This window comes from Meleagris gallopavo, chromosome 23, assembly GCF_905368555.1.
Source record: "Meleagris gallopavo chromosome 23, MGAL_WU_HG_1.1, whole genome shotgun sequence".
Lineage (NCBI taxonomy): Eukaryota > Metazoa > Chordata > Aves > Galliformes > Phasianidae > Meleagris > Meleagris gallopavo.
In genome coordinates, this window is record NC_139426.1 from 6,769,977 (window position 1) to 6,796,175 (window position 26,199).

The 26,199-nt window shown below is 45.8% G+C and overlaps 1 protein-coding gene across 3 annotated transcripts; it reads left to right on the forward strand.

Moving 5' to 3' along the window:
• Positions 1-231: 231 nt before the first annotated feature.
• Positions 232-23,955, forward strand: LOC100550621 (protein DDI1 homolog 2). 3 transcript variants are annotated; one of them, XM_031556674.2, is made up of 10 exons: positions 232-440; positions 4,302-4,431; positions 5,728-5,958; positions 8,100-8,226; positions 10,262-10,389; positions 11,015-11,143; positions 11,761-11,864; positions 12,589-12,778; positions 16,309-16,371; positions 17,767-17,912. In XM_031556674.2, the coding sequence occupies exons 1-9, from the start codon at positions 303-305 to the stop codon at positions 16,323-16,325; spliced, it is 1,194 nt and encodes a 397-aa protein (XP_031412534.1). In that variant the 5' UTR covers positions 232-302; the 3' UTR covers positions 16,326-16,371; positions 17,767-17,912. The 3 variants fall into 3 exon arrangements, with proteins under 3 accessions (XP_031412534.1, XP_010721171.1, XP_010721172.1); XM_010722869.4 differs by lacking the exon at positions 16,309-16,371 and having other exon boundaries at positions 17,767-23,955; XM_010722870.4 differs by lacking the exons at positions 232-440; positions 16,309-16,371 and adding an exon at positions 546-3,397 and having other exon boundaries at positions 17,767-23,955.
• Positions 23,956-26,199: the final 2,244 nt, after the last annotated feature.

Below are 26,199 nucleotides of genomic sequence, written 5' to 3' on the forward strand. Positions count from 1 at the left end.
GAAGAGTAGTGCGGGGTGTCCCACGTGCACACCAACTGTGCACTGAAGGTTGCACCAAAAGGTGCTCCGATGGGCTCTGAGAATCCTCCAAAAGCCCCACAAGCAAACGGCAGCGGTCAGGGAAACTCCCGAGAGCAGCGCAGCGCACAACGAGGCGGATGGGCGGGGTGACGCCGGGCGCGGCTCCGCGTCTCGGGCGGCGCTTTGCGACGAGCGGCGCCGCTCGGCGGTGTGGGCGGGACGTTTTGCGACGGCGGCGCTTTGCGGCGGGCGGCGGTTGTGGCGGCGGGCGGCGGGCGGCCATGCTGCTCACCGTGTTTTGCCTGCGCCGCGACCGCAGCGAGCTCACCTTCTCCCTGCAGGTGGACGCCGATTTCGAGCTGCAGAATTTCCGCGCCCTCTGCGAACTCGAGTCCGGCATCCCGGCGGCCGAGAGTCAGGTCGGGGCCCGCTTCCCTCGCGCCGCCCTCGGGGGTGCGCGGCGTCCGCCCGAGGCCCGCCCTGCCTCTGGGGGGCGGCGGTTCTGCGGGGAGGAGCGCGTCTTTCGGGGCCTTGGATCCCGGGAGTGAGGAAGGCAGGGCCGGCTGGGGGCTCCTCGCCTCCTCCCCCTCTCTCCAGAGAACGATTTGAGGCTTTCCCCCCGTTTTCTGGGCGCTGTGGAGGCGGCTGTGGACACTGCGCTGCTCCCACACGCGGAGAGCCGCATCGCACCCGGTGCTGGGGTCACAGAGCTGTCCGGGCCGCGGCGTGCTGGGGGGACCCTGGAGGGAGTTTCTCAGTCTGCTCTCTGCCCTTTGTCAGTTTGTTCGCAGGCGTTGTGCAGCTGGACAGAGCAGTGTCAGCTCTGTCGCTTTATCTCGGTCCTCTTGGCAAAGTTCGTGAAGTTTTGTTTTCTGAAGTTTTTGTTTCGTGAGCCCTTTCTCACTCTACATTAAGAAAGTGTTTTTCCAGTCAAGTGGTTATTAGTCAGCAATGGAGGACTGTGAGACAGGAAAGCTGCGTGCCCTGCTGAGCAGGTTCCCAGTGCCTCATCTGGCTTCAGACTGCTTTCCTCTGCCCTCGTGAAGCTCTGATTTTGCTGCTTAGTGATGAGAGGCACAGTGCTGTCTGGTTCTGAGACTGACATGCTGGTGTGTGGGGATAATCGTGCAGTAGAACCTGTGCTCAATATTGTGTGTGCCAGGAGTAGCTGAAGGCAGTGGTTTGAGTTGGGAGACACTCCTGAGAAAGTGTAAGGAAGTGTTGATGTAGGCTTTAACCCAAAATGAAACCATTGCCTAACTTGTTTTTCAAAGCAGGAGTAGAAAATCGAGGTTATGTGGGTTTTGCATTAGGAAAAAAGCTCTTTGTCTATGAGAAGTAGAAAGAGACTATAGGAGTGTATATAGGGCTCCTGCCTTCTGGACTTGCCTGCAGTGCTGTGTTACAGCGGATGAGGCACCAGCATCTCTGATGACTCCTACAGCAGGTGACAGGGCCAGCCCCTGCTATGTGACAGGGATGTTCTCTGTCCTCAGGAGGCTGTGAGCGCTTTGTGGCTCAGTGACCTTGTTTTCGGAGCTGCCCCTCTTGCATCACGGTGACCTGTCAGCTTTGCATCTATTTCAGGATAGCAAGGGGTCACGTACTTCTGTGAGTGCTTTTGCTGGGAGTTCCCTTTGCATCTTTGCTCTGCTGCAACTAAACTGCTGCAGTTTTGTGATTACAGGCACTACAGGTAACGTGGGTCAACTCTGCTTTTCAGGAGTGCTTCTGCTTGCTTTCTATTCACCTGTTTATACATTATTCTGTTTCCTTTTTAATTTTTTTTTCCAAGTATGAATTTATTGTTCCTTCCCCTGCTCTTTCTGACCGGTGTTTGTGCAGTGTTCTTTGGATCTTCAGTAGAAAGAAGGCTACAGAAACATGAATTATCAGTGAAGCTGTTGTGTCAAAGGATTTTGCATGCCTAAACTACCCCCCAAAACCAGGGGACAGTGTGGGTCCTCGTGTTGCACCCATCAAATTTGGTTTTACTGCACACAACACTCATTGCTTTATGGTAACACTTATTGCTTCCTGGCACAAAAAAGAAGATGCTTTTAATAGCAAGGACCGTGCGGGGTGCTGTAAACCAGAGAGTGTTAGTCTGAGTCTTTATCTTTTGGTGAAATTCATTCTGGGCACTGTAGTTTGGGGTGGAGGTGAGTGCTGAAGCCCATGGCCTTGAGGCATCGAGGACTGGAGGGTGGCACAAGATAGTGTGTGCAGCTGCAGGTGGGTTGTGCTGATAAGGGGAAGTGTAGCAGGGAGAGTAGAGGGGAAGAAATTTGGCTCACTGTGTTTTCTCTCTCGCATCGAGCAGATGTCTTTTGTGGAGAAGAGGAGGGAATCTGGAGTTAAAACTGACTTTTCTGTGTTGTTTTGGCAGTGGTGGTATATCCTTCCTCTCTTTATGTGTATATGTTGGGTCGATTTGTAGCCTTTGTGGGCTTCTTTTTTGAACGAGGAATGTTCCTGCTGTGTGGGCTTTACTTTGGTGACAGCTGATTTCATGACTGGGCTTTCTTGCTTCATGAAGACGTTCTTCCCAGTGCCAGGAGAATACATCTGGTGTGTGGTGTGGCTGCCTGCTTCCTTGCATGGGTTACCTCTGGATGAGCACATGCTGTGGCTGCCCGGCTGGCTTACGGCTCTGTTTGTATGCTGCAAACCGTGTAATTGGAATGCAGCAAAATGAAATAAGTTCATTTTAGCAGCAAAGTGGAATAGGTCAAAAGTGTATTAAGCCATGCTGCTGATGGATGTGGAGTGAGTGCTGAGCACTTAATTCACTGTCTGAGGTGCTAAGGCCGAATGTTCGTAAATCCAATCCTCGCAAGATGACAGAGGTAAAACCTCACTTAAACTGATTAGCTCATGTCTCTTAGAGCATCTGCACAGAGAAACTGTCATTTAAGATTTGTGCGTGCAGCTGGAATTTGCTGCAAGCTTGCTTTCTCTGCAGACAGCAGTGCTAGTAGTCAGGCCGTGTGTGGTATGCGTGGTTATGTGAGGGGATGTGCCCATCACGGGCCAACCTTACTAATGCCAGTAATGCCTTGCAAACCAGCAGAGCAGCATCTGCATGCTTTAGTGTAGTTTGCAGATGGGTCTGTATTCACTTTGAAGGGGTCTCACAGGCCAGTTGTGTGCAATACCATTGATGCTGTAGTTACTGAGAGGGTAGAAACCTCATCTTTGTTTCCAATGGTGTGTGTTTTCCCTGTTCTGATAATTCTGGCACAAAAGCCTTAATGCTTAGCAGATACGGTTACTGGGATGCCAAAGACACATCTTCAACAGAACTCCTGTTCCTTTAAAGAGAATGGCAGAGGTTTTGTGGAATCAGAAGCCCAGAACATCATTCTTGTCACAGGCAAGTCTTATGACAGTGCACATCTGCAGTAATTGCCTGTTGAAATTTCAAGGAAGGCATGGAAGTAATTTAGGACATCTGTAGGTATTACGGATCTAATGTTAGTAGAAACGTTCCCATGATGGTTATTCGTTTTTTATCTCAGTATGTTTTTGTATTTGTTGAGTTAGATTAGAAAATCATAACAGAAAAGGATGTGACTTTGTGTATTATAGTCAGAAGAAATTGATTCCTTGATTCCTGCCACTGGTTGCAGTGGGATGTTTGGAAGCTGGTGGTTTGGGTCTGAGTGGACTTACATCACTGAAGTAAAGCAAAAACGGCTGAGATACTCACAAAGGTCTCTGTGAAAACCAGTTGTTTTGGGGAGCTGTGTTCTGGGTAATGGAAGAAATCGTTGCTCTGTAGATGATTCAATCCAATATTTGTCCTGATGGATGCTGCCTGCATGTATACAGTTGAGTCTTTGGTTAGGAAAAGCAGAGCTGGGTGAAGATAACGCTATGGGAAGCAGCCACAACTTGGGTAATAGCAGAGATGTGATTTTGGAAATGTGTGGCAAACAGGTCTGATGTAAGCTGTTCTTTCCTTCAAAGATCTTGACCTCTAATTAAGAGACAAGCCTTTCTCTGAGGTGCTGAGCTTTGAGAAGGGATCGCTAGCTTTGGATAGGACAGATGTTGGGTACTTGTCCAACCAGTTCATGTTGAGGTCTGCCTGTGCCTGAGGTCGAGGTGCTTGGGCAGGGTTTGTCTGTGCCTCTGCTGAGGACTGCACGCCTGTTCTGAGGCTTGAGGTCGGCCCACAGGAGTGGCTGAAACATGTTTCTAAAACGAAAGAAAATCAGATCCTGATCTGCTTGGTCACACTGGTTGTTTTCTCCTTGCGTTCTCCCCATGAGCAGATTGTCTATGCGGAGAGGCCTCTCACTGACAACAACAGATCCCTGGCCTCCTATGGCTTGAAAGATGGAGACGTGGTGATTTTACGACAGAAAGAGACCATAGAGCCACGGCCCTCGATCCATTTCCCAGGTGAGAAGTGACGCCTTTGCTCTGAGCATCTGAAGGTTTTGCTGTTATCTCATTAGTCTCTAACACCTTGCTAGGCAAAACTTCAGAGGGAGGGTGGCTGTTGCTGGGGGATCTGCAGAATTAGCTGAAGGACTCATCATTTGGTGATTCTAAGAAAGCAAAGAATGTTTCACCATTCTGGGGAAGTTCAGAAAACTCATGTAGCTTGTTCAGAACGGCAGTTTCTGTAGAGGTGTGTGAATGTTCATATGGCAGTTCCTTTCCTGTTCTGTGGAATGGTACAGTAGTGTGTGCTCTGTGTGGCTCAGACACATTAAGGGGCTCTTGCAGTATGTGCTCCCATCTGTATTCTGACAGATCGAGAAACTGCATCTTAACAAACCCAGGTATGCAGTCATGCACACAAGCAAGAGACTCCTTGAATATTGTGAGTGCACTCCTGGTCTTACCTCTCTTCTGCCTTCTGCACTGATTCCTATCAAGTTCTCGCCTTGAAAGGATTGCTGGCTGAGGAGGTCTTGGGTGAAGTTCTTGTCCTCCTGTGGCTGGAGAGTTACCTGCAATGCACATCTGCAAAGTGGTGCTTTTTTTTTTCCTCTTGAGGTTTTGTTTTGTTTTTTAATTTTCAGTCAGAGAGATTGAGAAGTGCCTTAGGCACTGGGGTTAGCCTTGTGTTCTCTCCGTGGTATTCACATTTGTGAAGCTGGAAATAACTAGTCGGTGATTCAAAAAGTGCATTTCTGGGATGCAGAGCAGGCCAGTTACATAAAGAAATGCCAGCATCCCTCACCCAGCAACCTGGCTGTGTGGCAGTACACCTGTATAATCAACACATATACAGAGCGGTGTGGTTAGGCTGGTATCTACAGGTCATATAGCTAGAAAGATTATCATGGTGGAAAGGTATAATTAAAAATAAATGAAAACGCTCACCCGTGTCCTAGGCTCACAGAAGAACTCCAAAGGGAGCAATGTCCGGGAAGAGATCCTTCCTTAGCGGCAGTCAGCCCTTACATGGGGTCTAGGAGAGGTGCAGCCAGGCTCCACCCCTTCTGCTCAGACAGCTAAATTGCCTTCACCTGTGCTCCTATGGTTGACTTTCTGCTTGCCAATCAGAGGTTCAGGCCATGATTCAACAGTTCCCATACAGCACCTGTTGCAAACTGCTGTTAAAAGGACCTGATCTAATAGCCTAGCATTAAGACTGGCCTATCCTTCCCGTAGTTATTTTACTTACATTTTTGAGCAGAACTGCAAATAAGAAGCGCTGATGCATTTGACCTCTTTTTCCTCCAGGCCTGCCAAGGATAGACTTCAGCAGCATTGCGGTTCCTGGGACGTCAGCTCAGCAGCGTCAGCCACCAGCACAGCGCCTTCGCCCGTCGCCTCCCGATGCACCTTCGTTCCCTCAGGGTTTGGAAAACCCAGCATTGCTACGGGAGATGCTGCTCGCCAATCCCCACGAGCTGTCCCTGCTGAAGGAGCGCAATCCGCCTTTGGCAGAGGCGCTGCTCAGTGGAGACCTCGGTAGGTTGGGTTTTTTTGCTGCACGAGGCGGTTCAGAATCTGTCTGAGCCCAGTCCCAATACCAGTTACAATACTCACGGGCTTTTAGCTGCCTGGGGTACTCACTGCTGGCTTATTGATGGTGCTCATGCAAGGCACTGGTTGGAAGCACTGGTGGCAGAGTTCCTCTCTTTCTAGCAGTTTGGGTGTGTTTCTCCAGCTTGGCTTTTTGAACAGCCTCTGTCCTCTGCTTTGAAATACATGCATGGATTCGTTGAGCTTGTGTGAGTGCAGGTGGCTCAACTCCTGATTTTTTTTTTTTTATGCTGAGTCTCTGAATGCACTGCTTCCACTGATGTGCTGTGTTTGCAGCACTCCAGAGCTCTAAGACCATCTCTCCTTATAGTGGTTAGCTGCTGAAGAAGCAGACATCAAAGAGAGAGTGGAAAAGGAACAAGTAGATGGTGTCTTTAGGGAGCATTCCCATTAGGAATAGTCGTAAATGTTTACATCTCTCTTAATCTTGAAATTGTAGTCTTGAAGTGGGCACTTCACACAGCACAGATGAATTGTAGTACAGTGTCCCTCATTTTCTCTGCAACTGATTTTGTTGTCTGATTAAAGCTTTGAACTCAAGTCCCCTTTTAAGTATGAAGAATGGTGTTTTGGGCATTGGAAGATGTCCTTCTAAGCCTCTGCAAGTCTTTAGATAGGAAATAAATCTGGTTGAGCTTTGGGAAATGAATGAAGAGAAGAACCATGTAGCAGGCTTTTTCCCTTTCAAGGTTACATGCTAGTGATTTATCTGTTAAAGAAGGGAGCTCACATGGATGTTGATGACTACTGCATTTTTTACTTCTGACTTCTGCTCGTATCTCTGCTAGTTAACGTGTGTTGTGCTCTGATGTTTCTTCATGCCTCCTTTGAGTGTTGCATCTGTAGTACAGAACAGTTTTCTCATCACCCTGAGAAGAATGTGCTGCTGCTGGCATGAGATGCGATGTTAAGCCAGGACACCCAGATCTGGCTCACCTGCTGATCTGTTTTGTCTGTCGTGCACATAAAGCTTTATCTCAGGTGTGCATTTTTAGTTCCAAATCGCTGCAGTGGGATGCCAGAAGGAAGTGCTTTTATCTGGTTGTACTCTCATTGTTTTGTACTGCTGCTATGAGTGTTTGGGCACAGGACCAGTTCTGTTCTAATTCTGATGTCCAAATGTATGAACAGATGTGTACCATGTGGCTGTGCTGGGTGCATTGTGGGCACATCAGAAAGCACCTGCTCCGTGAAAACTAATTAGATAAAAAAACACCAGAACAGCCACCAAATGCTTTCCTGAGGATGTAACTATCTCTGAGCCAGTAAGTTTCTTGATGGGAATTGCATTTCTTGAAGCAAAACCACAACCTTCTGTGCTTACAGAAATTAATTTATTGCCAAGTCTCTTTGACATATACTTGATCAGATCTAAACAGTAAAGAATAGTTAGAGGCCACCTGAAAAATGTGCAGCTAAACCTCCTGAAGTAAGTGTCTCTCCTCGCACCTCTTGACTGCAGAGGTAGGCATTCATCTTTAGGGATAATAATACCTATGTTGCTTGGGCTTAAGTTCTGTTCTTTTTTATGCCTTTGAATCTTGAGTTTGCGCTTTGCTGAATTTACAAACTGTTATTTTTCAGCAGATTGCTGAGTGGAAAACGTTTGCAAGCTGTTCTTGTAGATGGGCCATCTTGTTCAGAGCTATGAAATCTCACTTCTCTGTCTGTTGGAAATTTTTCAAAATACACATTCACAATTCAAACAAGAAGCTTGAGGGAGAGTTCTGTATTCCTGATATCTGTTGCAGGTGTTTTTTTCCAAATTTTTGGAGTAGTTTGTAGGCAACCCTTCCTGCAAAAGAACAGTGAATTGCTGTTTTAATAGCAGCTCTTACTTTTAAATACTGTTTCTTTTTTCCTCCTGCCCCCACTACCCTTTTTTTTTTTTTTTTTTTTTTTTCCTACAGAAGAGTATGCACAAGAGAATTGAGTTTGTTCCCCACTGGCATTGCAGTGTTTGGGTAGTGCATGTTGACACAAAAAGAAGTGTTTGCTGTGGCAGAACATGATTTGTAAGAGTAATTACCAGTAAAAAGCATTCCTGTATGTCTTTATTACTGCAGATAAATTTACCAGGGTATTGCTGGAGCAACAGCAGGACCGAGCCCGACGGGAACAAGAGAGGATCCGACTGTATTCAGCTGACCCTTTTGATCTTGAGGCACAGGCCAAGATAGAAGAAGATATAAGGTAGCAAACCAAAGTCACTAGCAGGCTTTGGAGTTCTTCATGGTGGTTTTTTTCCAGAGGGTGCTTCCTTCCAACTTGGAGGCTACAAGGAGTGTGTTCAGAAAGCAGATCCTGCCTTAATAGAGATATCTGCCTTCGGGGTAGTGCTTTGAGCCACCTTTGCAAGTGGTAGGATTGAGAACTGGGGACATGTGGTTGTGGACAGATGAAGCAGCAGCACTGCTGTCTGTGTGTGTGAGGTCTCAAAACTGTCTAAGTTGGGCCACTCTGAAACCAATAAAGAGTTGTGGAAAGCAGTGAGTTTGAGTTTGCTTTTTACTGAATAGCTGCATCCTTCAGAGGTGGTATTTATGTGCCTTGGATTTATGTGTTTTGAACCTGAGAACCTGTGCTGGTCTTTGACCTGAACTCTTTGCACAGCAGTGGAGTGTCTCCTCCCATTCCGGACTCTGCACCTCACTGCTGTCAGAAGAAGTCTACAGAGACATGTTCTGCTCATGAGCCCTTGTTCCCTCTGTCTGTCTTCCACATGTAATTGCATGGGGGTGAGGCATGATTTCTTAAATGGAATGATGAATCCTTGAGCTGGAATGTGGCTTGCAGTTTTGTCCTCGATAAGGAAACGTCTTTCTGACATGGGCTTATTGTTGATCATAACCAAAATTAATTTGTGATAAGTCATTCTTGCATCATGATTGACAAGGTGTTGGTACTGGATAATGGCTTAGCATAGCAGTGCTGAAAAATACAATGTGTGGATTTGTAGGTAAATCATTGCTTGGAGGCAAAGGAATGCTTTCCTTGCTCAGTACATGAGGGAGAATTGGGGCTGATAAAGGGAATATGTCCAAGGTTGTGCAGCTATTGGGTAACAGTTGGGCATCTAGCAGTCCCCAGATTTCACAACCTGTTTAGTATCTCAGGTTACTGGAACTCTTGCTTAATCAGCTGTCCTCTGCCTGAGATTGATTGGGAGTTCCTGCAGGCATCACAGTTTCTTGAGACACATCTGTTCTTCAGTGGAGCATCAAGAACGGAGAAAACAAAATCATGGATTCAACAAGAAAACTGAACCTGCAAATCAGCTGCACTATATCTGATTTAAATGGAATAGCAAAAGACAATACAGTGTGAAGCTCTTTGTTTCACAGGCCAGAACAGACTAGCAGCAGGGTAGCAGGGGGCTTTAGCTTCCACGTGAGCCAGGTCACTTTAGCTGCTCTTAGCTGTTTTCCTTCTGCACCAAACAAACACATCTACCCATCCTGCTGTGGGAAGGCTACAGAAGATGCATGAGAGGAGCTTGGTTTTACCTTTGCCGTCTGAGGAGAAAACGTGAAATGGCATTAAAATGGGAAGCCAGTGTCCTTTCACAGATAAAGCTGTTTAAGATGTAGTCAGTGTGGATACCCATTGCTTTCAAGGTTACTGTCAGGGCCACGATGAGATTCTCAATCAGTGTTTTTTTTCTGTAGGCTTGAAGTTGCAGCGAGGGGCTTGTGTTCGTAGCAGTGTTCTCACTGCAGTTTCAATTATGAGCCTCCTTTCCTCTGCCTGAGAGATGCAAAATACTAGGGAAGTGCTGGAGGATTTTAATGTTGAGCTGCTCCGTGCGATCCCAGTGTTGTAGCTACTGGCAACATCTTCATCACATGCCCTGTTTCCTTCAGAGTGACTGATTTTTGCTTATAAGTTCTCCATGTTAGCTCTGTGATTATGGGTTTCTTGCAGACAGGTCATCAGGTGCAGGTGTGCTGCAGTGTGAGCTGTGCAAGGTGTGGGAGGAGCAGTCCTCCTGGCTGCGAGGGAAGTGACTTGGTATGTCTGGATTAAGGAAGGATCGTTACTAGCAATCCCTCTGCTGGGAAGGCTGTGTTTAGTTAAGCAGTGTTTGGTTTAGAAATGATGTTTGTAGGTAATGCAAACTGCAGCAGGTGGGGTTATCAGGTCTCTAAATCAGAGGGATGCTCATAAGGGTTTGCTAATGAGAGAGGTCTGATTTTTTTTTTTTTTTTCTCTCCTCTGTTCAATCCAGGCAACAAAATATTGAAGAAAATATGACGATAGCAATGGAAGAGGCGCCCGAGAGCTTTGGCCAGGTGGTGATGCTTTATATTAACTGTAAAGTCAATGGACATCCAGTGAAAGCTTTTGTTGACTCAGGTGAATTACTCCTGCTTTCATCTCTTTCTCCATTCTCATTTCCCTCATTGAGGGAGAGAGTAAACACTCAAAATTTTTGCCTGAAATATTCCTTTTTAGTTATAAAGCAGTGTTTTACAAGATTTTAAAGCACCTAATTAAAATCTCAGAACAATGTGGGGTTCAAGGCAAACTGCCAGTTGTGGAGACTGTTTGTGGAGCAGCACAAATGAGTGCTTGAACACCCCAGGTCAAGGCTCCTGTGAAAATCTCTGGTGCCTGATGGCTGCGATGCGAAAATGGTCACAGCCATGCGTGTGTCTTATCTCAGTTTACAGATAGGGGAATTTTGCCAGCCTTAGTGCTGTACCTCCCATCCACCATGTTAAAGTCGAAGTACTCAGAGCTATTGCAGCTCTGCAGCAGTATGTACCTTACTGCCCACGCTCATCTGTGAGTGTATACATCGTAAACTCAAAGCAGTGGGTTTCATTAAGAAAAAAAAGCCTTTTATGCCATGACACAGTTGCCTCATGCAGGTGATGTGGTTTCCCTGCTACTGAGTCCAAGATCTTAAGCCCTTCCAGGAGAGTATTTTAATTTGTGATGCCCTGTCAAGACTTAACACAAATTCTGTTGCTGCTAGGTGCCCAGATGACCATTATGAGCCAAGCTTGTGCTGAAAGGTGCAACATAATGAGGCTGGTGGATCGGCGGTGGGCTGGGATTGCTAAAGGTGTAGGCACTCAGAAGATAATTGGTAGAGTGCACTTAGGTAAGTACTGCTATTCTTAGCTTTAGCAACAATTCTGACTTGAACCTTCTGTCTCATGTAATTCTTTTAGATGAGGGAACCTGCAGCTCCTGCAGTTGAGAAACTGTTCACTCCAACTGCAGAAGTGGGGTTCATTGGGTTGATTCCCAGGAGGGAATTTCCTGCTGGCAGTGTGAGTTGCACAGGAAGAGTTCTAAGTTAGTGGAACATTTGATCCTCTTCCAGGAGGAGAAATCTGCATGTGTGTGCAGGTTTTCTAGATGAGAGAATGTTGTCTCTATTGTGTGAAAAAAGTGGTTCTTTTTGCTGTTCTTGCTTCTTAGGCTTGTGCTCTAATGAACTGTATGTAGCTCCTCTAGCTCTGGGTTGGAGGCTTAGATGAGCAGTACTTAAGGCTCTAAGACCAGAACAGCTTTGATAATAATTTACTACCCACGACCAATGTAGGCCCTGGTGTTTGCCTACAGCTGGGCTTTTGACCAAGGCTGTATATCAAAGTCCTGATGTCAGCTCTCCCCAGTGTGATTGCGCAAGCCTTTCCTAGGGGATTAAATAGCAGAACATGATGTGTTGCACTGTAGCTTGCAAGGTGGTAACTCTTCTCCCTTGTGTTTCAGCTCAGGTTCAGATTGAAGGGGATTTCCTGGCGTGCTCTTTCTCCATCCTTGAAGAGCAGCCCATGGACATGCTTCTCGGACTGGACATGCTTAAGAGGCATCAGGTAGCAAAACCAGTTTTGAAATAGTTATTCAGTTTTTCAATTCCAAGGTACTAAGCACAGTGTAAGCACCATACCTGGGAATGTTGTAGGATTTTCTGGGAAGAGAAAATAGTAGACTATTTTTCAACCAATCATGAAAGAAGTATTTATGCAATGTACATCAGTACAATCAATGAATATACAGATGATATAGTATATCCAGGAGCTTGGCTGATATAATTATCATATTGGAGTAGGAAAAGAAAGACACTCACCCTATTGTGGGCTCACAAAATAGACTCCAGTGGAGCAGATCTCCAGAAGAGATCCTTCCCCACTGGCAGTCAGCTCTTAAATGGGTCTAGGAGAGGTGCAGCCAGGCTCCACCCCTTCCTGCAGCACAGGTGAATTGCCTTCCTGTGGCTGACTCAGTGCTCGCCTCAGGTGGTCAATCAGAGGTTCAGGCTGTGATTCAGCAGCCCCGTACAACATCACAGATATATGTATAGGGTGTTTGGCTGTTCCCTGAAGTTTTTTGCTCAGATCAAAGACACTTCAACTGAATGCTTAAATACAAAACAAGTCAAATGGAGGCCTCTGCTTATAGCTGATGCTTTCTGTTCATTTTGCATAGTGCTATGAGCTGCTCCCACTGGAAATGGATTGTTCAGCCTTGTCTCTTCTTTTTTTCTGGGAACTGAAGTGCTCTATGCGTGCCCCTGATGTCTCAGTGTCTCTTTTGCAGTGTTCCATTGATCTCAAGAAGAACGTACTGGTGATTGGCACGACTGGCTCACAGACCACTTTCCTCCCAGAGGGTGAGCTCCCGGAGTGTGCCAGGCTGGCTTATGGGGCTGGGCGAGAAGATGTGCGGCCAGAGGAGATTGCAGACCAGGAACTAGCAGAAGCAATACAGAAGTCTGTAGAGGAAGCAGGTACTGTAATGAGCTCAGATGAAATTAATATATCTGCTTGATTTTCTTGTTGTGCATCAGAATCCTGTTGACAGTCACTGGAAGATCCCTTCTCCTTTTCTCAGTTTCTAGATATAGCCTAATGCAGCATCAGTAAGCAAAAGATGGAGAGAAAAGGGCTTTGTTCCTGCTTGTTGTATCTAATTGCACCAATCTTTTCCTTTCTGTATAGCAAAATCTGTCTGCACTTGGGCATGCTTGCTGTTGAGTTTGTGCTCTTCTTGCAACTTTCTAGCAGCTCTGATACCTTGGTCTTCAAAGATAAGTGGTTATTTCTGGCACCTATTCACCTGGTTTGAATTGCTGTGCCTAGTCAGGAACACAACTCGGTTATGTTTTAGCAGCCTCGCATAAGGGCAGTATTGAGGTGACTTTCATCAATCTGATTCTTAACAGATACAGCACACAAAAATAAAAGAGCCCTAGCAGTAAGTACAGATCTTAGTACATGAGGAATAGCAGTCTCAGCAACTACTCGAGTCTTATGTGTGCAGTGTCTGAGACTATATCAGTGTCTGATTGCTGCCCCTCTGCTGAGGAGCTGTAACGTAGCAGTGTGCGTTAACTTACAGCTTATGCCCACCTATGTTTCCAAGACAGTGTAAGTTCACGGCAGTTTTCAGAAACACGCAAAACACTTTGCCATGCTTAAGCTGATAAAAATTGATTTCCTGAATGATTTTCTTGCTAATTTTTAACTATAGCATGATTAAAAATCAAAGTCTGATAACTGTGTGTGTGTATACACGTAGAGAGAGAAATATAACAAAATTATAATACACTGATTTTTTTTTTCTTTAATACTTACCACTTGCTGCTTGATTGTCCAAAGTGTAACGAGTGATGTTTTCTTTTTTTTTTTTTTTTTTTTTTTTTGCAAATAACCAGTTGGCTTACATAAGAAGAGCACACATCTTTTTTTAATTATTTTCTTCTATTTTAGACATGTAAGCTTCCCACAAATAGAAAAGGAAGGCCAGACTTGAGTACACCAGCAAGAAATGATTTACATGTTTGACTTTCTAAACCAGTCTTTGAATGCTTATTAATTTAACTTCCAGCAAGTAAAGAGGATAAACAGAAATTTGTCCTTTCCCTGCTGAATTTTGACATCCCTAGAGGTCAGGCTTGTTGGATTGGGCTCATGTCTCTTCATATAACATGGAAAATGTGGAGATCAGCTCTTCTCCAGTTGAAATTGCAGACATTGTAGTTGGTTGGACTTAGCAAACTGGTGAAAGGATCAGTCAGAAAGCAAACCTCTTCGTCTGAAACAATGTGTCTCTGTAACTACAGCATTTTAGGCCAGTGCTTTGAAATGAGAAGTGTCTAAAATGACTTTAAAGCTGCTTATATACCAAAACAAAGAGACTTTTGCTCAGGGTGATCAGTAGTCTACTATTTCTATTCCTAGAGAGCCTTGGAGAAACTTAAAAGGTTTATGACAATAGGAAATTGATTTTGTATGTTTACTTAATACCTGTAGAACAGTAATGCACAAAATTAAGGTAGGTCTCATTTAGATGGACTGTATGCAAGCCTTGGACCTCTTACAAGCCTTTGGTTTGCAGGAATCTTGTTAGCTGTATTCTGAGATGTCAAAATATGAACTCAGACCCTCTCGCTCTCTTCCAAAACTACTACCTGCTGCTATATGGCACCAGAAAAAAGCAAGAGAAAGGGCTGTGAACGAGAGGGGGAGAAAGAGAGCAGCATCAAGGAGCCTCAGCTTCCCACAAGGCCTGTGATCTTTCATAGCAGCTCGAGTGATATAAAAGAAATCACTCTGTACGTCCACAGGCGATCATGTGCAGCTTCTCATCCAGGCAGCCTTGATGTAAGAAAGGCATCGCCTCCACATGGAGGCGACTCAGACTTTTTCTAATACAGAGAGGAATCTATCCCTGATGATGCGCTTTGTGGGAAGGAGTTTGTTCCTGGTGTTAGCTGGATGGTATCCTTGGTGAGGCTGGGATTCAGCTCCTTTGTATACCCTGTGAAGAGGATGACAGTGAGTCTCAGCGTGAGCTGAGAAGTGCTTGGCAGCATACCAACTGCTTCTACCATCAGAGTGGTTGTGACTCCCTGATGATCATACCCTGAACACAGAGTGAAAAGACCATTCTGTTTCCTCTCTAAAGTACTGGCCTGGGAGAGAGCTTGAACATAATACTGCTGCATAGAAAAAGATATCTCTTGTTTTCATCTGTGTTCTGTGTCACAAGCCTCTTTGCCACCCATGTCAAAGATGAGCAGTCTGAAAATGTGCAGGATAATGCTGGATTTTAAATATGCCAACACTGCCAAGTTGTTGTAGCTTCATTAAGGTCAGATGTGCAACCAAGAGAAGAGATTTCTCTGGTACAAGATACAGCAGCAGGTGCACAACATGTATCGATTGGAAGTGCGGTATCACAGCATTCAGTACACTGTTTTTATCCCATGGAGAATAAAAGAAGCAAGTACCTGAGGTGAAAAAGGCTGACTTCTTCCATGACACAGAACAGGAGGCACATCCTGGCTGTACACGAGCATGGTTAGTGCTCTCCAGTACTCCTGGATATCTGTAAAAAGAGAAGGACTTGAGGTTAAGCGGTTGTATATGCTTGGGACCTTTGAGTTTGGAGACCTTTGGGATGGGAAGGGGAGCATATGCAACAAATCATACAGCACAATCTGAATAACTGTTTGGGTATATGACACAGAACAGAGTAGAACTTTAATGGAAGAATGGATGCTCTTTCAGCAAAGGTCAAGTTGGTGATTTAATGACAACTTGAAAGCTGATATATTAACAAGACTAGACCATTAGCAAGATAAGCTCGCTTATTCAGTCTAGCTTGATACCTAGACCCAGTGTGTAGTGGTCTGTAGTGGTCTGCAATTAATCTGTCCTCCGTGTGGAGTAGGAAGCAGTGAGCTTTTTGACTTCTGGCTGTCTGTTTCTTTGCTTTGTCCTTCAGTACCTCAGGAAGCAGTTCCTTTTTGGGATTTCTGCCCTAGGATCTTTGTTTCCCACTTGCAGCAAGCTGATGTTTGCTCATCTTCTCTTGCCTCTGCTGGCATGACCCCCTGCAGGGCAGTAGCAGCTGGGAGTGCAGTCTGAGATGCCATTTCATGTCTCATTTCACTGAAGCATGTCTCCTGAATGTGGCTGTGCTGGGAACAAACAAGCACACTGCTAGACATCTTCCTTGTGCTGCAGATATGTTGTCAAGTGTGTGTGTTGCTCGCAGACCACTCTGCAGTGTACGTAATGCAGAACAACCTTTCAACTGTTCTTCAGCAGGGCTATTTTTGATTTGATATAGCGAATCACCTGGGCAGACCTGCTATTGGAAGCCGGGAAACATGAGGAGCTCCTGCTGCTCATGTGCTGTCTTCATGGATGGTTGGGGAGGGGAGCTGCAATTTGCAGGACTATAACCATGCATGTCTTGTGCTTTGAATGCTAACACGAGTTTGGTGTGTTTGTTTCCTAATTCAAACAGAACGTCAGAAGCCTTGATGCATGTAGTGTGTGTTTACTGCAGCTGGAGTGGGCCACAGACCAGGTATTTACAGACATCAGTTCATAAGCTTTCACTACAATATTCACACTACTCGCAGCAAGACCATCCTCCCTTTGAGCTACTAGGGAGAAACCTACATGATGTGAAATTACCAACCTTTTAAGAGTGTGAGAGAACATCCTGCTTCATTTGGCCAAAGGCGGCAAACCTGGGTTGCATGTATGAGGAAAGGTGGGGCCTTCTGTTCATGCAAAAGAGAGCCCTGTAACTCTGACCTTCCATCCCGTTCCTTCCAAGTGATGCTTCTTTCTTACCTAAAACACTTCTGTTGCCTCAGCTTCTGTTGAGCAGAGGCAATGATTTCTTTGACAGTTCAGGGAACTCATACGCAACACGTACACACATATACACAAAAACAAACCTCTGGAAGCTGCTCCAAAACTGTATGTCCTAATATAAGTTTGAAGTGGATCTGATGAGCTTAAATGCCATTGTGCTGTTATATGTATATTTGTGTGCTGCTTTCTCGAAGCAGCGTACTGATGACTGCAGCCATTATATTACAGCTTCTCCAAGTAATTTTATATCCACAGAATTTCAGTTCAAGCTGACATCATATGAAGGATATTTGCTGAGCTCTGGATATCTTGTTTTCTAATCATCACGTGCCTTAACATGCTAGAGAAGAAAAATTGCTTCTCTGGATGCCTTTTGCTGCCATTATTGCAGCTGCGCTGATTAAGCAGATGTAAAAGTAATGAGATTTTTAAGCCTATGGTCTTGATTTAAAGAGAAGGTTATGGCTAAAAGAAAACCTAAAGTTATTTTTAGCTTGTGCAAGCCATCTATGAAGTACCCCTATGAAGTACTGTGCACACGTATCACATTGAAGTCTGCTTTCTATATTGCAAAGAGGAATTTAGATCTCGCTCTGCTTTGAAAAATAAACAGGGATGTTGGGATTTCATCATCTTCTCATTGATATAATTGCTCACTTTGAAGTTTAAATATCCCCTAATTGTGAGCTCTCTAATTACCCTAGAACTGGCTTTTTGTCTTTCGTTGTCAGTAATGAAGTGTCTGCAGGTGGAATGTAGTTCTGGATTTGCACTTGCTTATACTTAGAGCTCTCGGGACTGTCTTAACAACTTCTTGCTGTAACTAGTGTTATAAATAGAGTGGTGCTCTGGTGAGTAATGCCCAAGTGGAGGTAATATGCCAAGCTGATATGTAAACTGTTGTTTTAGCTTCTATTCTAAAGGCATGGATACTTGAAAACTACTGTAGAGAGCCTAATTTGCAGGGGGTTGGACTTGATGATCTCTAGAGGTCCCTTCCAACCCTTACAGTTCTGTGATTCTGTGGAAATAGTGCTGCTTCTGTGTCCTAACTACTTTTTTTTTTTCTTTTTCTTTTTTTCCCTATCCTTATGTATAGAGAATAGTGACAAAGAAACTACCTCACTGGAAATGCCCTCATTACCAGCTTCTGATGGGTTTCAAAATCCAGTCCAGTCTTCAGGACTAAGTTCTAAGATCTGTAATCCCACAAATCAATTACTTGATCGATCTGTCTTTGCTCCTGCTTCAACTTGCTTATCCAAATCTAGCCTCACAGAGCCCATTGATCCTAGAGCTGTCAAGTCAGTTGAGTCTTCAACTGAATGCTGGATCACCCCAGAAAAAGATCATCCTCTTGCATTACAGCATCTTTCCAATAACTCTTCCTTGGCAAATAGTGACCGCTCTCTCCAGACAGAGGAGGTGAATTCTTGCAGTCCAGCTTGCCTTTCACAGAAGACGCTTGAAGAAACATTTCTTGCTCACAGTCTAATGGAATGTAACACTATAGAACAGGGCTGTGGTGAGGAACCTCTTTTGAAAGTGACAAAAGAAAATAGTTTGACTGACAGCACTACTAAGCTTGGGCAAATAAAAGATGCATCTCTGCCTTCAGAACTAAAGGAACCAAAACAGAAGAACAAGTTTGCCATAAACCATCAGATGTGCAAAGAACCAGAGAAGTTTGAGCATCTGGAGAAACAAACTGACAAAACTGACCCAGAACATCCTGGCAACATTGGTGGGGTTGAGAAACCTGTTGTGGAAGAAGAGGGCCGTACAGCCAGTCAGCCAGGAAGTCCTCCTGCAGAAATGAGAGAAGGTAGACTGGAGAAAGCAGATCTTTCCTGTGTGAAAGGGCGTATCCAAACATCCTGTAGTTGTGTGCACATGGAAGTGGATACAACTGAGCATTCTGTAGCTGAAGTGCACACCTCAGCAAGCAAGCAGAAGTGGCAAGCCGAAAATGGAAGGGCATCTGACCTGAACTCAGATGCCTATTCTATGGAAGTGGAGTCACTGAAGTCTGCAACTTCCCTGAGTGATGCAGTTTCCACCTCTGATGTGTTGCAGTCTAAAAGCACCAGTGAAATCCCCACGAAGTGTAATGAGTTGTCCAATTTAACAGCTGAACACAGTTCTTCCCCCTCCGTCATTCATCAGCAGGACACAGATCTGGGTAGACATTTAGAAGAGCCATGTTTCTCTCTAGCATCAGCCTTGAAAGAGCTTCACAAACTCTTGATCAGTTGTAAAGGAGAATGTAAACTTCTTGCATCTGAAGTCTCTCAGCTGGAAATGGTTCACAAAGAGCAAGTACAACAGAAGGGGTTTTCTGAAGATGAGTGGAAAGTGTCAGATCCAAATGGTCAGCAACAGAGTAGTTCCTCCTTTAATGTGAGATATGAAGGTGGAAAAGCAGAGGGGAGCCAGCCTTGTGATTCTAGCATAGAAAATGTTAGTCTTAGGTCTGTCACTCACATGGAATCAGCTCCTGGAGAAGATGCTTTAGAAATTTCAAAGTTTTCAGGTAAGAGTGATTCGATTGCAGGGACATCTGACCAACAAGAGAGCTCTGAGCAGGCAAAGGTTTTGCCAGAATGGTTTCAAAGTCCAACTTTGGAACAGAACACTGTTTCCTCTAAGCCTGCTTTGGATGAAGGTATATCTCAAGATACTCGGGCATCACTCACAAAAGCACCTGAGAGAAGCAGCAGTTCTGCTCCTGACAGCCTAGCATCATTGGGTGGGGGTGAGGAACCACTGCGTAGTCCACCTGCTGAGTCCACCGAACTTCCCTTGGTTGCTTCACCTCGTGCTTTCCCTGCAGCTGATGTTGATCGAATCCTTGGTGCTGGTTTTACCACACGAGAAGCTCTGGAGGCTTTGGAACAAGCAGATGGGAATGTAGATCTTGCTCTTCTCATTTTGCTAGCCAAGAGTATTGTTGTTCCTACGTAACTGTGGAAGAGGGGGTCTTTTAAAAGACATACCTAAACTACACATTGTAACGTGCAAGCAGAATGTTGAGCCAGAGTTTTTAATTATTTGCAGCCAAAGTAACTTGTCTCTTCTGTTTCACTTGTTAGATTTGGCCTTTTGAAAGAAAGAAAATGTCCTCGTATTGCGTGAATGGGATAGCTTTTAATTATACATACTGGATTAAAATTAATGTTTTTATTTAAATGCAAAATTTTTGAATAAGCTCCAGTGTTATGAATAAGAAAGAGAAGCCATTAAGATCACCGCCCTGTCCAGCGCAGAGCAGATTGTGAAATGAATTGAGAGTGTGTGTGTGTGTGTGTGTGTGCGTGTGTGCGTGTGTGCGCACAGCCAGTGGCAAGGCACATGGTGTTGTACAGAGCACACTCTGAGTCTGGTATGACACAGATGCAAAACTTTTCTAAATGGGCTTTTTGGGTTTGTACTGTTTTCTCTCTCCTACAACTTATAACCAAATGTCTGTGATGCTAATGAAACAATTGTGGCAGCTACTACAGGTGCCCACAGGTGTGTAAAACTTTGCAAAAGGAATGGGAGGGTGTCAAGTGTTTTTGGAAGCGCGGATTTGTGTTTGCATGGGGAGAGCTGATGCCTGCTTTTGACAAACCCTTTTGTGCTCCTGGGCCAGTGTGTTTAAGTTTACATCGTGGGGATAGGGGATGGAGAGAAAAAGGGAAGGGAATATGGTTCTAGCAAAACTAAGAGATGTACTGACTTACTTGAAGATGTGCTGATAACACATAGTTGTAGGTGGGGAGGGGAAGTAGAAAGGGGAAAAGAGTATTTTACCATTTTTTTTCTTAACATTGCCCGTATCTTGTTCCTCTCTACAAAAGAACAAGCTCAACCGCTTAAGGCAAAACCTTGATGATGAAACCTCATAACAAAGTAACTGCGTGTCATGGCTTTTAATTGCATCTATCCTTGGAAAATGGATTCTCTGTGTGCTGCATGGGGTTGTGATCAGCAGAATGAAGAAATCTGCTTTGCACTAGTGTATCTTGATGTTTGGGGATGATCAGCCTCTCAGAAACTGCAGAAAGTCTGTAGTGCCTGATGGACTACTAATTGAATACCTCTTAAAGAGCGAGGGCTCCCAGGTAGGGCTTATGGAACACGCACTGACGTGGCATCTGTGTTACAGCATTATGACCTTCCAGGAGGTCCTTGGGGAGCAGCCTGCCTGATTAGGACTTGCTGAAGCTGTGCTGTAGGCAGCCCTTACCAGATGCTTTTTTTTTCAGGGGAACTACTTCAGGGGTTTTGCAGAGCCTCAAAACACTCTTGGGGTTGGGAAAGGAAAGCATGGTTGAAATATGATACCAAATTTTAAGTAGGAACTTTTACTTAATCTCACTCATGAAACTCTGAAGTGGCTCCCTGTGAAGCGTTCATCTTAAAATTTCTGCTTCGGAGCCAGACCTGAAGTAACTGATGAGCAGTGGCTGGAAACATGACTTGTTCATCGCTTCAGTTGTTGTTGTCCCAGACCTCTCCCTGGTGTTTTGTTTTCCCTACTCCTTAGCAGATTTGCCTATGTGTATGCCAAGCTTTTCTTTCATATAGAGTAGTGCTTAAAAACACAAATTTGGTTTCAGTTGTGAGCCTGCAGAGTTGTGTGTCTGAGTGGTGGTCATCAGATTCTTCTTAGGTGCTTGGGTAGCCAAGATATCCATTATTTTCTAAAGAGCTGTAAGGCATTCTTCTGTTGGAAGCAGCTTTTGCTTGAGTTGTGGGTGTACCAGTGAGGCTTGATGTCCCCAGACACACTTCACTTATATCCCATTACTGGTGGTCTCAGCAGCAGGCATTGCTCTCTGCTTGCACTGGGAGCAGTGTTTGGCTCTTTGGGAACCCCTTGCCTGAGCAGCATCGGGTAATTCCCTGCAGGCTCTGTTCAGGAGTTGTTAGTGAGGCAGGATTACAGCTTTGTGATCTCTGTGTGCAGGTAGTTGACCCCAGGTGAAGCTTGTTGATGCTCTTTGCAGTGAACACCCCAAATAATCAAAATCTCATTCTGTAAAGGGTAATGCTTGGACTGCTACAGGAATGCAGACAGTGTCATCAGATCTCTCTAGAAGCTTTAGGAAATAAGATCTCAATATTAGGCCTGTTCACATCTGATTCATTACCAAAAGCATCACTGTGAGTAGAGCTCAGCTCCAGAGCCTCCTCACTCGAAGCAGTGTTTCTGCTCCTGATTCACGCCATAGGTCTCAGCGTGAGCCCCCATCTCTGGTACGTGTGGTCTGTGCACCAACAGCACCAGCTGCAGGTTGGCCCTCCAGGATGCCTGCGGGTTCATTTACTGCCAGCTCCTTGAAGCATCAGATGTTAGCCATTCAACGTCAAACCCTTCTCGTATTTACACGTTTATGTTTTTAGAAGCAATTGCTAGTAGGTAGGTGAAATACTGCTGCTTTGCACCAAATTGGTTAAAGTCTCTAGTTTTATGGACATGTTTACTTAGACTGCATATACAGAATTTATGCTATAAAAGCTTTAGAGCATCAGCCAACTCGCTTCAATGCTCAGTTTTATTCTTTGTCAAATACAGGTTTTGAAATCTGCCCTGCCAAAGCTGTACTGAAGCACTTATCAATACTGCTAGAATTTCTTCTGTAACTTTCTCTGAACTGCTAGAAACAAAACCTGACCCCCCCGCCCTGGCTGATGAATACTTTTTTATCAAGTTGGTCTGAGCCCAGTGATCTAAATCTCTGAATTCCACAGAGCCTTGCTTTGAGCAAATGGCTGTGTGCTGCTGGACTAGACAGTGAGTTTGGCTTTTCAGAAGCGAGATTTACATTAGAGAAAATCTGGGTGGAGTTGAGTATCTGAGTTAATTAAGTACAAGAGCGATTGCTGTCTAGAAGTTGTCTTCTGTTTCAGTGTGTGTGCGTGTGTCCCCTGCTTTGTGCACACATCCTTGGCCCAGCCTTTACCAACCCCTTCACCAGGCTCTCCTCTTGCCAGCAGAGTGGGAGTGTCTGTCTTTATTTGTGTGGTAGGCACAGATACTTTTTGGCTGGAGTAGGGATAAGGATGTAATGCCAAGAGCTGTCCAGGTTTTGGAGGAACTAAATGAATGGACTCTGTGCTCAAATAAGGCTCTTTACACTCTCTTCATTCATCAGTGCTCCGCACTAAGCTGTCACATCAGCTTGGCAAAATGATTTCCCTATGACAGTTCTGCCTATAGAGAATACAACAACACGGGACTGCTTTGTAAAATGGCAGTGCCTGTGGTGACCACTCTGGGTGCATTGAGCATATTCCTGGGTATTTCCTGAACCCACTGTGGTTACATACCTAACAATTGCTGAGAGGATAACAGTTTTCCTGAGAGATACTGAAGGGATCTCCTTGGCCTCTTCCTTAGTGTGTAGTCCTGTAAATGAGGCTCCAGGTAAGCTTAGAGGTGATGAGCATTGAAATAACACTTGGCAGTCTCTGGGCACAGGGCGGTCTGGCAGGAGGGGATGTTTCCTGGCAGAGCGGAGCTGTGCTGTGTTGTTGTGACAATCTCTGCTTTGTTGCTCATTGTGCTTGACTTTCTATGTGGACACTTGGGCTCAAGGACTGTTAACCTTGTGCCTCCAAAAGATGTTCCCTTCCTTCTTTCTCCCTCTGTCTTTACCCCCTTGCTGTCTCCTTTCCTCAGAAGTAGCAATATTTTACTTGGTGGTAAGTTTTCTTTCAGACACTATGCCATTAATGATCAAAAGAAGGAACACATCCTAGAGGTTTCTTCATCAGATTTACTGCCACATGGCTCCACAGAAATTGAACATTAATTCAAAGAGGCCTTTTGCAATCCTCTCTTGGAGACCAGCTTGGGAAATGGGGTCAGTTTTGTGTACATTGTTGTCTTCTGAAACGTTCAACAGATTTCTTCCTGCGCTGTGTAGATGTAGCTTAGTTGGTGATCCAAATGCGTAGTGGTTTGGGTTACTCCTTGACTGATGCTTTTTAGCTTAAGAGTTTTACAAACTCACGTAAGGAACTTGAGGGAATCAATTCTCAGGAATCCTACAGCTGGTTGCATTTGTCATTTACTGTTCTGGGCTGAACATACTGCAGTTGTCCTTGCAGGCGGCTGAAGGGGAGCGTGCTTGTGTTATCAGAAAATGGGATGTGGTTCTGCCCAAAGTAATACACACTTGATTCTTTTTTTTCTTTCTTTTTTTTTTTTTTTTAATATTGGGAGTCTGTTTATCAACAAAATTGATGTGTAAAATAAATTTGATATTTAAAAAAATAAATAAACACTTTATGATAATGTTGTCTGATTGGTCTGCAAAGGGTGTGAGGAGCAGTTTGCGGTCCCTTGGGTTGTTTGGCACAGAGCAGAGGGTGAGGGGAAGCCCCATGGCATCCCACAGCCCCTCACAGGGAGAGGAGGAGTGGAGGGGCAGTTCTGAGCTCTGCTCGCTCTCTGCTGGCAGCAACAGGGCCTGAGGAAATAGCATGGGGCTGCTTCGGGGGGGGGTTAGCAGGGTTAGGGGAAGGCTGTGCCCCGGAGGGCAGCAGGCATGGCACAACTCCCTGGGGCAGTGGGCACAGCCCCACACTGGGAGCGCTGAGCACTCAGCATAGGGTTTGGGGTTGGGCAGTGCTGTGTGCAGCCAGGGGTTGGGCTCAGGGATCCGTGTGGACCTAACTTCCAACTCAAGATGTTCTGTGACTCAGGTGATGAACACAGGCTTTATCCCTCCAACCAGTGACACCAGGACCCCCAGCAGCCTCAGGAGCTGCCCCACAGGGCACGAGCTGACCCCCAGCCTGGCTCTGGGAGCTGCACTCCCTGTCACACACACACAACTCTGTCCCCTCAAGCTGCATGCACTCCTTGTGGCACTCAGAGCACAGTGTAACTCCATCCAGAGAGTACGGAACAGATTTAATTAGGAGAACAGGAGCAGTGTGGACATTCCCCTTCCCCCTCCCTCCTGCTCCCCTTCCCTTACACACCCTCAGACAAGAACTGACTGCTGCCCTGCTCCCAGACGGCCATAGGTGCCCCTTCTCCCCCACCACTGCATGCCATGCCATGGCCACAGTGCTTTCATGCCCAGACAGCAGAGCAACACAGAACCATAGAATGGCTGCATTAGAAGGGACTAGTCCCAAGCCCTGCTGCGGGCTTGCTGTCCTCCACCAGCTCAGGCTGCCCAGGGCCCCAGCCACGGCCTTGGGCAGCCCCAGAGATGGAGCACCCACAGCTCTGGGCAGCAGCACCAGGGAACACTGCCCTCTGACTAAAGAATTTCTTCCTAACCTCTAACCCAGATCTCCCGTCTTTCAGTTACAGCCACTCCTCCCTGTGCTATCACTATCTGCCAGCCTCCTTTGCCAGGCTCTTCTGACCAATCTGTCTAAAGCAACTTTTCTTCCTATTATCCACATCCCTCGCCTGATTCATCTCAGCCTTAGCTTTCCTGATCCCATCTCTACATGTCAGATAGCATCCCCATATTCTTCCCAGGCCATCCATCCCTGCTTCCACTGACAATACATTTCTTCCTTCCCCCCGTTTGATCAGCCAGTTTCCTCTCTCCTCTGCTTCATTTCTTATATGTGGGAACAGAAAGGCATCCTGTAAGAACTGCCAGCTCTATTCTACTCCTCCATCCCTACGACAGCTTCCCAATGTTCCCATTTTACAAACAAGTGCTCGTAAAATGCCTCGGAAGAGGATCTTTTTGTTCCCAAGGTGAGGACCTTTGCTTCTGTAGCCTCAGACTGACCAAGCGAGCTGCTTCTCAGCCTCTTTGCTCAAGCTGCCCAGAGATGCCCAGGCTGTCATTGCCAGGCCTGGTATCCTGAGCTGCTGCACACACACAGAGTCCAAGCAGTGCTTCTCCAGGAAGCTATGGCCACTGCACTGGGGAGCAGGGGTCTGCAGGAGCAGTGAGTGGGATGAGGGCTCTCTTTCCATCCCCACCTGTGAAGGATGTGGAAGCAGCTGTGAGGAACCATTCTCCATAAAGCTTATTCTGCTTTTCCTTCGGGGGAGACAGAAAAGCATGAGCAAGCCACAAACCAAAGCTCTTCTGGTGTGTCTCATCCTCTCATTGGTCAGTGGCAGTTCCGGCCCGCCCCTGGCCTCTCATTCTAAGCCCATCACCGACCTGTCAATCTCAATCCCTCATCCCAATCCCACATCCCTAATCCCGATCCCATCCCTTATGGAAATAGAGAGCACCCCAAGGCCCCTCCCCAACAGCTGCTCCGCCCTGCCCCCAGCCTCTCATTGGTTAGGGGCACTTCCGGTCCATTCGTGCCTCTCATTGGTCAGCAGTGGTTCCGGCCCGCCTCCGGTCTCTGATTGGTTGGTGGCAGCGCTTGGATGAATCTCATCTGGCCCCATGGACTTGTGGCAGTGCAGGTGGAACAGTATGTGAGCTTTGGTTGGAAATGCAATCCAAGGGCTGCACAAATGTGGGACAGTTCTGAGCGTAAGGAAAGGCATCTGCTGGGTGAGGGCTTTGCTGGGTGAGCATCACCCTGCTGAAGAGCAGGC